Source organism: Buteo buteo, chromosome 5 (assembly GCF_964188355.1).
Source record: "Buteo buteo chromosome 5, bButBut1.hap1.1, whole genome shotgun sequence".
In the NCBI taxonomy this organism is placed as follows: Eukaryota; Metazoa; Chordata; class Aves; order Accipitriformes; family Accipitridae; genus Buteo; species Buteo buteo.
In genome coordinates, this window is record NC_134175.1 from 32,544,745 (window position 1) to 32,557,835 (window position 13,091).

The 13,091-nt window shown below is 38.3% G+C and overlaps 1 protein-coding gene across 1 annotated transcript in view; it reads left to right on the forward strand.

The window, feature by feature from the left end:
• Positions 1-13,091, forward strand: part of STK39 (serine/threonine kinase 39) — a 109,044-nt gene that overhangs the window by 59,560 nt on the left and 36,393 nt on the right. The window contains exons 11-13 of the mRNA XM_075028530.1: positions 5,433-5,555; positions 5,680-5,712; positions 7,679-7,746. Of these exons, the coding sequence (XP_074884631.1) occupies positions 5,433-5,555; positions 5,680-5,712; positions 7,679-7,746 (224 nt within the window). The remainder of the gene's footprint in view (positions 1-5,432; positions 5,556-5,679; positions 5,713-7,678; positions 7,747-13,091) is intronic.

The following is a 13,091-nucleotide window of genomic DNA, read 5'->3' on the forward strand; positions in this document are numbered from 1 at the left end:
TTCTCCTTTTTTTTTTCCTTCATCTCCTCACAGGCCTGTTACAGTGGCTTTAGTATACTTGCTGGAAAAGGTTTTTCCTGTGTTGAAGGTTGTTTAGGCCTGTAAGGACAAAAGGGATATAGAACGTTGTCACACTCTGTGACGAACACTTCAAGAGTAATCCAAAAGGTCGGAAAGACCTGACTGTGGTTAAGTGAAAATCTTCTGAAGATTTTAGTATAGCAACTTGGCATACCTTTATAAAAATGAGCTCACTTTAATTCTGCGCTGTTTTGTGGGACAGGGAAAAAAAAAGTTAGAGCAGAAGATATATTGCATCCTAGCAAACTAGGACTTGGGGTAGCACAAAAGACAAGTGTTTGGTGGCCAAAGAAAAGTGTTTAAGAAGATTCTGTTTCTTTAAGGGACAGAATGGCTTTAATTTTATCCTATGGTTGTCAAAAGGTCTTAGGACTTTTAACATTATTTAGTGTCTTTGTCTTGATAAAGCAAACATAATATGAAAAAAAGAATTACTAGAAGTTGGGGGAATACATAAAGTGCTGAAGGCCTGCCTTCATGCTTACTTTTTCTTTTCTAAGCAAAGATACAAATGGTCAATGCTGGAACTTATTGGTTGGATTGATTATGACCATTCTTAAACTCTTACAGATGATCATAGTCAAATAAACTGTATGAACATTGCAGTGGGTGGTGACCCCTACAGCTGATTCATACCTAATGTGGTGCTACTGTGTGACTACTCTGCAGTTGTCATTACAATGCTTAAATGCTTATCCTAGATGCATCCCTTCTGAAAGTACAAATAATATGTTGATATGAGAAAATACCAATTAGTCTTTCCTGAAGTAAAATTGTCCTTTTTAGTGAAATATTTGATACCACTGAAGTTTGTATCCAAACTACAAAATGTTTTTCTATGCTACTGTTTCTGTTTCGGAAAATAAAATAACAGCATTATGCTATTCGTGGTTTTTTTTTTTTTTCATGAAGACGTATTTATATGAGAAAGTAGCATATGTAAAAAGGTACTGGAAGCAGGTTTTTTTACTTTGTCGTTCCCCCCCCAAGTGTGCTGGTGTGTAATGTTGATTGTATAAATTAATTCATGATGAAAAAGCTGCAAAGATATTTATGAAAAGGTTTTTTTAATACTGAAAAGCCAACGGTATGTTTATAGTGTTTGCACGTAGGAAGGGAAGAAAAAATACGGCGCCTAATACTGAAAGCCTAATATTTAGGCTGAATAAAACAAGAAGGAATGACAAAAGATTGTGTGACAGATTTAAAGAACTTAAGCTAGCATGCTCACAAAAGGGAATGGAGACAAATGTATGCTGTGTCTGGATATATTTGCTCCCTGTTCGTATTTATGTCTGTATCACTTCTTGGGCATTTATAATGCTTTCCTACCACAGATGATTGGGGCAACTACTGAAGATGATATTCCAGCTCTTCCTCTTGTGCAGGCTGTAGCAATTGTGCTAGCTCATGATCAGCTAAATTAAAAAGCTGATTTGGCTGCAAGCTAACTATGTTCCATGTTAATTTTTCAACTGGGTCATCTGCACAAGAGTAGGAACACAAATAAAAGCTTGAGGAGACTTGGTATGGCAGATTGTGCACTCCAGTCACGATGCTGCATTGTAAGGGTTTCAGAGTATGTGATTTTGAGGATCCTGAGGGATTGCTGCTGCCAAAACGAGATGATCCAACTTCCCATTCAGTGCCCCTTTTACTTCTGCCTCTTTGCTTACAGTCTTTGCTATTTGACATCAAGATGTGCTGATTTAACCTACAAATCCTGTAAAAAAAACTTGTTTAGAAAAGAAAAGAATAGACTAGTTTTTTCCCCAGGCTGGTGCGTTGAATCTGCTCACTGTACCACCAGGTAGGTCCCAGTGCAGCCCTGGTGGACATCTTGGGATTGTCTCTTCCCACAGTAGTAAACTAGTAGATTGTCCCAGTTTTCTTACCTTAGCCATTTAAAGTGGTTCTCTGGCTGTGCCAAACTCAAAGCCTAAAAAGCTTTAGCTGTATAATGTAGGTTTTATTAATTTACTTCTTCTGGTGTATTTTTACTTTTTATTAATATGAGCTGAATATGGTAAAATGCTAGCTGTCTCCTAAAGTACTTCACATGCGTTACTACCTATATGCATTTTAATGAATGTGCTCTGGAAAAGACTAGAAATCTGAAGAGAAGCAGTGCTATACTACTATCAAGTCTGTTATGATAAGTTGATAAGTTTCTATTAGAACAGAAATTTAAGCTAATATATTTCCATTTAATATGTGATATTAGAGTTATATAGGTTTATGATAACTGAAGAGACAATTAATTTATTTGCAGACATGGTACGCTGCTCTTGCTCTGTCCTGCACCCAGGGTACATGCCCTCCCTATGTGACTTGAGTCTTTGTGGCTTTAAGCAGAACTGAGCCTGAGCAAAGCCACTGTTAATCAAAAATTGTGTGAACTAATTTGTGAAGTAATGCAAGTGTTAAGCACACCCACCAATAAAAAAATGTCATAGACAACAACTTCACATTTTTGAAAGTTGAATAGGTTGGGTACTTTGCTCTAGCTGAAATTATTATTTCTTTCCTGTGATTATGTGTGCTGGTGGGAATCAGTCTGATTGAAACAGAGTACAAGTCTAAACTTTTGTTTTTCTGCCTTCAGACACCTTTCAAGAAAATCATTTAATTTAACAGGATGTTTTATTTTGCAGTAACTTGTTTTTTTTTCCTTGAGCCGTTTGTTTATTGCTTATTAAAAGGCAATCTACTTAAAAACTTGAAATGCACTCCATCTTCATCAGTAAAGCTTTCTCCCATAACTCTCTGCCAGCATCATTAAGCTTCATTAAAATCATTCTAGTTAGAATAAGTCTTCAGAACAACTGAAAATGGATGCAGAAGAGATTTTGATTAGTGCATGATGTAGTGTGTGAATGTGTCCATAAACCAGTCTATTCTATTCTGTTTGAAAAGTGTGCTTTTGGTTGTGGTTGATGTCTTCTCATAGGTTCATGTATAGCTGTTGGGAAAATGCTCGTGCTGTTAAACTAAAGCCTACATCAGGACTGTTCCTTGAAGGATAATAAATTATATCCACAAGCACCAGGCAAATTGGCTGCTAGATTACCGTGTATCTGTGCTAATCCCTGATGATGTATACAGTAAGAGCCCACTGATTGTGCCTGAGCTGATTGCAGCCGAGTAACAAATTGCTGTGCTACTGCTTCTGTTGGCTTTTGCTTGGTCCTCCCTCCCAAACACACACAAACTTCTTGTACCAAGCTTTTTGAGGCAGCTAGAGCTAAAATTGGTACATTAGGAGCCTAGTATGGGAAACAGGGAAAATAGTGCAGAATTTGTCCTTCAAGTGATGCAGTAGAATATTCCCCTGGTGTCCTGCATAGGTTTCCCCTCAGTTATAAAGGAGTACAAAATATGGAGAAACTGAGCAGGGCACTCTTACTTGGCTGTGCAGAGAAGAAATGTAAGGGAGGAATATCATAAGGACTAAAGAAAGTACAGAAATGTGCTGAGGTTCTGGAAACTTCACCCTTTCCTCTAGTTTAGTCTTATATATGCAAAAGGGAAGGGAGAGGAGCAGATGAGTGTTTGGGGAGTGAAGGAGGGAAGAGAGGTAAAGAGTGCAGACAGACACTGAGATACCTGCTTGTGTATGCCCAAGGTTTTGAAAGAAGGCTCCTAAATTCATACTCACTCTTGCTGTTCTGGTGTCAGGCTAGCCAGCTCCAAATTGTGGTTGGTCCAAATCCAGTAGAGAAATAGCATAAGTGCCTAGCTCTCTATGAAAAGCTGCTTTGGAAAAATTGTATTAATATCTGCATCACACAGTTCTCTAGAAGCTCATGAGCTCAGACTGCTAGTGTCCTATACTGTTTTCATGCCACACATCTTTTGCTGAAGTACTACCTGATGAGATTTAGAAGCAGCTGGAAGCTGTCACATGCTGCATCTCTCCTCACATTGTGGTTTGCAGCAACTGGAGGAGTTTAGAGCAAGGTTAATATCAGTTTAGACTTTAAGTAAGTTTCATTGTGTTGAAAAAAAAAGTTTTTCTAGTCAGAAATCAGATTTTATATTTCTTTAATTTTTGTTGTTGTTTTACTTCTTCCTGTTTTGTGAGGTAGGTGTGCTGGCAGAAGGGGTTTTCATCACCGCCACCAACCATCAGGATGGTAGAACCAATTTAATCAGTGCTCAGTATACTTCAGTACAAGACATCAAAACACCAGACAGGAATCTGTGAAACCAAAGTTGAACCAGGCTGTTGTATGTTACTGTGGATACTGCCAAACAGGATACACAATTTTGAGCTAACAACATCTAGTTCACATTTTTTTTTAAAGTTATTTTTATTAGATGTCTTCTTCAGCAGTTGTTCTTGGCCTGAAACTGCTTTTCTGCCAAGTTATTTCCCCCTTTTGTGTGCTGTGGACACTTAATGCTTTGTTCCTTTTGTTCTTTTACCAATGTATAGGCTGTTTTCCTGAATAACTTTTTTCCTTTTTTATAATTCAAAAGGATATGCTTTAAGCTTTAGAAATTTATAGTGCTGGGGAGCTTACCTGTATGAACATTTGAAGTTGTGCAGTGGGAACTGTGTGTTCAGTAATGTGAAATAATTAGAGAAACTGATTCTAATCCAAACACCAGTGGGGCTGCTACTTATTGTGCTGTGCTTCCAGCCATCTCATGGGTCTCATAAATGCATACCAAGGTGTGGGAAAAATTGTTGGATGTTCTTTTGTTTTGCTCAAATAGGCTAAACATGATCCAGGGGAAAACAAGTGTGTTGTCAGGCTCTGAAAAAGAGCAAGATGGCATCAGAAGAGTATTTGACTTTCAGATTTAGCTGCTGGATACTCCTATTAAGCCTTGTTAGACTGTTTGATCTACAGGAGTGATGCATGCCTGCCTACCTTCTCAGTCTGCATACAGCTTTCTTTTTTTTTTTTTGTAAACAAGGTTAACTTTACTTTTAAAGTATCCTTAATGCCTTTACACATTTTAAAGCTTTATAGCAGAACAATTAAAGTTTTTAAGACTTGTGTCCCAAGAACAACCTTGTCTGTAACTTCTTCCTTGAATAACATCCTTTCATTTCAAGGGTTTATTCATAGTAAGCAGTTGTCATCTACTTGAGCTTGTTCCTAAGCAGTTGTAAAATATATCCAAACCCCATTTCCCTATATGAATTTTGCATAGCTTAGCTGTTCCCACTGGCTCAAGGATTACCCCTGAGGTCAGATATTATTCCAGTATGCCAGTGAATCCTCCAGCAAACTAATGAAAGCATATAGAATAAAAATAATGAAGAATTACTGATTAACCAGAACTCGGATAAAGACTGAAGATGTTTGTGTAATGATGAACACTTAACATTTTGGTAGGTCAGACGAGTACCAGGTTCCAGTGGTCACCTCCATAAAACAGAAGATGGGGACTGGGAATGGAGTGATGATGAAATGGATGAGAAGAGCGAGGAAGGCAAAGCTGCTGTTTCTCAGGAAAAGGTAACTTTTGTGCCAAGACATTTACACTCTGCAAGATATTATGTCTTAATGTTAATTGTTAGTATTTCTGGATCTTTAATGCATAAAGCTGTATAGCTCATATCTCACTGCATTTGTTTTCCAGTCACGAAGAGTAAAAGAGGAGGAGAACATAGAGGTAAAAATGTCTTTATCAACTTTTTTTTTTTTTCTTCCAAGTGTTTGAGTGAAGGGATTTCTTTTTCATTTCTGTTGTTAAAAATGTGAGTTGAGGTGGGAGAGTTTTCTGCAGCCTTGTGTGGCAAGTACTTATGAGGAGAGAGCTGTATGCAGCTGGGCCTGTAACAATTAACTTGAGCACACAGTGGATAAAATGGATAGGAAATTTAAAGTCATGTTATGTTCATGCCTAGGAGAATTGGTTAAGATAGGTAATTTGGCTGTTTTTAATGAATATTCATAACTGGATCACACTAATTGCTGTCTTTTTGTCAGAGTCATGATGGCTGTTTCAGAGTAGCCAGAAGATCTCCAAATAATTTTTCTTTCTTAGGATTTGTATCATGACACGTAGCTTATAATTAAAATGCTTCATCCCATATACAGTAAAATAGTTCAGTACTGTGGCATAGTAGATTAATTCAGGGGAATAAAATACCATATTGAGTTTCATGGCCCTGTGCTGAGTGTGGGAAGCGTTGCTGCTATAAATAATTGCTAAATAGGATTACTGACTTACAGCCAAAATGCTCTTAAAGATGTTCCTTGGGTGGGTGACCCTTGCTACTTTACCTGCAATTTTAGATTCTCTGATTTTCATTGGTGCCATAGAAATCTTCTGAAAGACTAACAGCTTCCTGCCAGGTTTGGTCCTGTTAGCTCCTGTGATGACCCCAGTCTTTCCGTTGCAAAGCTAGTTTACATAATGCTTCAGCATCTGAGGTGTTTTATATAAGCTGAGTACGAAAAAAAAACCCAGGACTTTCACCAGACAGTCTTTTTATGTCTTAGAAATTGAGAGTTCTGCAGTTTGTGATTCAGTTTATACAGGTAACACTTTTATTATCAGTTGTTTAGTTTGAAGGAGAAAAAAGCCTCTGCTTGAAGTCTTTTGTTGATTTTGTTTTCCTAAATGCTCCAGAAGATGACTTGGATCAGAGACTAGTGCAGCTTGTCACTGTTGGTGTGCACCTGTTGGTCTTTGGGCTGCACATTCCTATACACTGAAATAACAGGTCTATTAAAGATGCAGAAATAATAGCAGTAGTTTATATGAATGGAAGGAACTTAATTGAGGTAGAAAAAAAATCAACTCCCCTTTTAGTGATTAAATAATTTTTCAAATATTCATTAACTTTTGTTTAAAATACACAGATAATAAAATACAGATCTTGTGTAACACTTTTTTTTTTTTTTTTTTTAAAGTAGCTTTAAGGTGGGAAACTGTTGGAAAACAATCAAATGAGATTTGTGATACAAGTCGTTATTTTGGGAGGACTTGACTGTAACCTTTGAATAGGCTTCTGTGAGTGGTGACAATATGCCAAGTTGGGTATGAAATCATAGTAGGGTAGAGGACCCTGAGGTACTCTGTAGGATACACTTTTTTGCTTGAGACTTCATATAGATGTTAGTTGAGGGCTGGGGAGGGTATCATAGTGTGATGGAGGAGTGATAGTGTGAAAGATATCTGTATTCCTGATTTTCCTCTGTGAAAGACATTCTCTGAGCTGTGATGCCTGCTTTGATATGCTACTAGTTCTTTGCAGATGGGTAGATGCAAGACTTCCTTAACAACCAAAACTGTTACACAAAAATAATGAGTAGTAACTTGGTATTCTCACTCTGTACATATTATTTAATAGGTAATTGGAGCTTTGATGCAACATGGATTAAAAGCTCTTACACTCAGTGCTTTAATACAGGCCTTATCATTTGTATCTCTGTAATTGAAATATAGCAGTTTTACTGGTATCAGCTATATTTTAGACTGTGTTACTGAAAGTGTTTAAAAGGTTTTTGAGAGTTAGAGGATGTGTAAAATGTTCTGTGCCGTCTTCAAACTGTTAGCATGGCAAGTATTTCAGGATTTTTTTTTTCCTTTGGCATCCTTTATAAGACTTTTTGATTTTTTTCTTCAATAGTCTCAGCCTGCTGTTAGTGACGAATATAGTGAAGTTCCATGTGCAGTGAATCTTGTCTTAAGATTAAGGTAAGAGATTCTTCTATTTATTTTAGCATTCCTTTTTAGTTGGCTGTATTATTCTTGATCTCCCTCATTACTTTCATAATATTAACATAAAATAAGTGTTAACCTCTTTAATCTCCCAGTATGACCAGTATGAATAGTGTTTCTGTGACTAATTGCTGTCTTTTAATTGCTTACTGAAATAGTGTAAAATGAAAAGCAGAATATGAATGTGGCTTCAGGCTAAGTGTACCCTTCATTAAGTATTTTCTTTCTTTTTTTTCCTTGCAATGCAGGATCACAGTGAGAGATTTTTAATGAGTTTCTTTCACACTTCAGCAGTCAGCCTCTGACAGAAATAAACCATAGCTGTATTACAAGTTGCCTACTCAAAACGTTTTTTACTCGCAAGTTGGATCAGCCACTGTGAAGTGACAGATATTTTAGAAAATGGATACAAATTTGTTGTCTGACTTTAAATTTATACATAGTTAAAATGAGTCAGATTACCTTGAATTAAAATCAGTTTGTAACTAAGATTTGAATTGTTTAATTATGTGGTCTAGTTCTTGGATAAAAGTGTTTTTTCATAAGAAGCTTTGATAGCTTTTTATGTATTTATGGTCATTTTCCTTAAATTGTTAACTTAGTTAAACTTATTGCCACTCATTTTAAAACTTATTTACGTCCAGTTTGTATTGACAGGATATCTTTGAGAGGTTGTAAACTCTTAGTTATTGCTATGGGGAAAAGTTAAATGTTATGGGTTTTTTATGCTAACGAAAAGGTAAAAAGTCAAATAGAGAAATATTTACAAAATTTCAATCAGTATGTTAGAAACAAATAGCAGATTTATGCATAACAAGTAGCTTTAAAACAGTAATATCAAAACCTGTTAATAATCAGAAGAAAAAATCTACACAGGATGAATGCCAAATTCCGAAATCTATTGTATTCCCTTTGACTACTTTTCTAGTGACAGCTGCAAAAAATTGCATGGCTGCCAAAGGTTGTTTACTGAAGGAAGGAGTAATAAATTTTATTGTGGGGAGAGAAAAGACTTAGAGATTATTTGGAATTGGTTTAGTTGTCCAATTTACATAACTGCCCAGTTATGCTATCAATATTCTTTTTTGTCTCTCTACTGACAGACAGGTAGATGAAACAATTTACAAAACAGACCAATTTATACTATGTGGATGTACTAGTGAGGTGCTTCGGGTATTTTTAAAATTATGATGAAACCTGTAGAATGATTAGCTTCTACCCAGTTACTTGCAGTGATGGCATATCCACAGGGCAAACATTTTAGTCCTGCAAGTACAGTGAAATGTCAGGGATTATGCTTTCAGTTTTCTGCAGCTCTTAAGCCAGAAGCGAATGAAGATTGATCTAGGAGACTTGAGTTTCCAAACTCTTATTTGCATGATGACCTTTTGTTCTTGTTAAGGATGCTTTTAATTAATGGGTGAAAAATTTCCCTCCCCCTCCCCTCCCTAAAAGCAAGTCTGTAATAACTAGATTAATGTGTTACAGTTATGAAGGTTTAGATGGTTATTGGTAGAGAAGGAAGAAACAAGAATTTCAATTTTAGGGACCAGAAAGTTTCATTTAAACAAAACAAAATAGCCTTGAACAACAGATATACTCTGGGGCCTGGGAGCACTGTTGGTACATTTGGGGGAAAAAAAAAATAATCTGATGCATAATTTTGCAGAGTGAATTATGTTAATTTAAGATGACCTACTTTCAGTGGAAGAATGCTTTGCGCTGCAAATTCCTGGCCCCGCCTGAGCTCTGGCTGTGTCCTGCCTTGGTGGTAGGAGGTGGGTTCAGTTATGCATCTTTGCACTGTGTGTCTGTGTTTCCTTCTGATGGAAACCTGAGCACGTGAGTAGAGTCAGAGCTAGCACATAATCAATGTGTGTGTGTGTATGGTTGGTGGGAATACAGGAGCACAGGGTATACCAAGCAGCACTCTTCTCCTTTAATTGGGACTTTGCAAAGTGCCTATGTGAGAATGAGGGCTACAGGCTCCCTATACCTCTGCCCAGTGGTGTAGATTCACAGTTAGTACTTGAGTATTTCTTTATATTTGCTACTTTAAAGGCAAGAGTTATTTTGTTTATGGAACATTCACAGAAATTCAGAGTAGCCACTGACTGGCTGCTATATATGTTGTGTTTAGCAAGGTACCTCTGGTGGTATTTGAATAGTTGTGCTTCCTCTTCACTGTTGACCCCAGGAAGGGAACAGCTGAGGCTGCTGTGAGCATGGCAGCGCTGTGCAGTTTGCTGAATACTAGTCACAAATAATATTAGAACGTCTTGTTCTTCAGTAAATTAACAGAAACCTTATCTGAGGAAAGGAGCTGATGATTATTTGTTAACTTTTAACAAAATACTTATGTTTCTTCCATTATTGGATTACCTGTAGGGCTTATCTCAGCTTATTTACCTGTCAGTGTCAAGTATCTGTCAGTATATTCTGTTAAAAGCTTTTAATCTTTGACCTTACTGTACTGTAGGCACACTAATAGTGGCCCTGGCCTTGGCAGTGAGTGGTTGCACCCGAGAGTAGAGGAGTCCTGGGTTCTGCATTTGTGGGTCTAGGTCTAGTTGCAGTAAGCAAATTCAGAAAAGCCAGCTCTGGGGAAATAGTGACTGTGGTAACAATATAGTGCTGCTTTATGGGCATAGGATTAGGAGTCTTCCTCCCTAGCCCCAAAGAGTCTCAATACTTGGACCTCACCACTCTGCTAAACAAAGGCCAGAGTAGGTTTGAGACTGGCATTCCAGTGAAGTATTGTACCACGCCAGATAATGTAAGCGACAAGCTACAGAGATGCTGTTTTGGGAAGACAGTACTGTTCAGAATATTAAAGTGTTAGTGCTTGAACTATTGCTGTAATCGGTTTTGCAGTAATTCAACTGTTCTTTCTGTTTTGTTAGCAGAAGGGCAGTTGTATGGGGTTCCTTCATAAAAGTCTGAAAAATAAATTTCCTGTATCATGGGATGTAAACCTGGAGGCTCGCAGTCACTCAGTCAGTCCTGGTTACAGAGGAAGCCACCCTCTGCATTCCAGTGGTATGCAGCTGTCCTTATGCTGGGATTGTTGCAGGGTGAATGAGCTTACATTTAGGGCAGCTGTATATGGAGAAAGATGCTCTGGCACCTAACTGCTTTGTTTTGTTGTAATTAACTTACTGAGTAAACATTTTTTGAGCATCTGAAAGTTAAAATACTACTAGTTTTGGCATTTGTAGTGAATAAAAGCGGTGTAGATGACTTGCTTTGTGTCACGCAGCATTCCCTTGGGATTGTGAGGTAGTAAACAGCTAATATCCTCACAGGGATTTCTGCATTTATCCACCTCCACTGCAGATTTTAAACTATTCTGTTGATGTCTTTCGGTGAATTGATCATTAAGTCATATAGCTGATAGAGACTTGAGCACATCAGAGGATTTTTATGGGATTTGTTAAAACGAACCACAAGTTGTGAACCATATTATTATGGAGCAAGTTAGCTACAGTATGAGTATAGAAACAATTTCCTGTGATGCTTCATCTACTACTATTATATAGCTTTTAAAGTACGGCTTGATACTCAGATAAACATTGTGAACATTAGATGCCAGACTTGAAGGCTCAAAGCTCAGTATATCATCCAAAATGCTGGAAGCTTTTTCTTTTAAAATAATTCACTTGAGGCAATCAAATTATATAAACTGCAGTAGCTTGATGAGTTCAGAGCACACTGGTTTTAGATGCTGACAATTACTGTTTAAAAAAATAAGTTCAGTACTGATGTGGGTAAAAATGTAAATACCGGCAAAATACAAGAGGAATGACTTGACTGATGGAGAGCATGAGAGGGAAAGGGAAGTAAACATGTCAAGACAAGGCTCAGGAAGGTCTCATCTCTTCATTGCTTTCTTTTGCTTCCCCAGAGATAGGCCAGGGGGTAAGGGGACAGCAAAAGGTGAGCATCTCAGATGGAAAGGAGCCCCTCCTGTGTGATGGAGGCTGCTGAGCTAGGACCTGAGGGAAGAAGGCATTTCCCCAGGGCCCTCAGGCAAGAAGGGACAGTGGAGAGAAAACCCTGATGGCACTTGCAGTACTGCTGAGTCTTTGGCCAGGGAACTACCTTGGTTGCAGACTTTGTCATGGAAGTTGATGCAAACATTTAGAGCCTGATGGGCTGAAACAACTTAACGTGAGGCTTGGGAGCGTGGGTGTCCTGGGTTCAGCTGGGATAGAGTTAATTTTTACAGGAACCTGGGAGGTGGGGGGGGCATAGCCGAGGCAGCTGACCTGAACTAGCCAAGGAGCTATTCCATACCATGTGCCATCATGCTCACTATATAAATGGGGAGCGGGCTGGGGGGAGCTCTCTTGGCTTTCGGTGGGGGAAGTGGCGGAGCGTCAGGTTCCGGGTGGTGAGCAGTGGCACTGTGCATCACTCCTTTTGTATACTCTTTCATTACTACCGTTGTTCTTGTTGTAACTTCTCTTTTTTGTTGTTGTTGTCCCAGTAAACTGCCCTTATCTCAACCCAAGAGGTTCCGGTTTTTGGGTTTTTTTTTTCCTTTTCTCTCATCCGGTTCTCCTCCCTATCCCACCGGAGGGGGGTGGGAGGAGTAAGCAAGTGGCTGCGTGGTCCTTTGTTACTGGCTGGGCTGAAACCACGACAGTGGGCCAAAGGGTTTGAAGAGTAGTCCCTGGAGAGGTAGGACAGGGCAAAGCACAGGGAGATGGGCAACCTTCAACAGGAGTGAGAGAACCACCCCCCCCCAGCCCCCCCCAAAAAAAACAAACCCAAAACAAACAAACCAGTAAGTGCTTCTCTGGCCTGTTTTTTTTTCCTTCCTCTTTTACAATGAGGCTATGCTACACCAAAATCCATCAAGTTTTAGGTGATAGTTTTGCATTTTTTTCCTAGTAGTATGTTCCAAAAAAGGTTAATAGTACCCATAAAAATTAAAAATTACCTTCCCAAAGGAGGAGTTCTGGTAGAAGAATCAATACATTTCAGTAATTCTTTTACTGGATGGTCAGGTTCTGTTATTTTTTCCCAAGCAGAGCGGGGTTGGACTCATTCTGTAGTTGAGCAGGGAATGCCAAATTAACACCAGCCTCTGTTTAGTGCAAATGCCTTGTTGTGGATGAGAAGCACAATTCACTTTCTGAAATAACCTTTAAAGAATCCCATGGCACTCTTTATACAAGTGCTGGTATTTAACTCTGCTAGTCTGGATGGTTTTCAACTTGAGTATCTGATTTTTCATCCTTAACTTATATTTAATACCTTTTTGTTTTAGTAGTTTTCTCAGTGGGACTAACTTGCAAAAATATTGTCAACTGTCA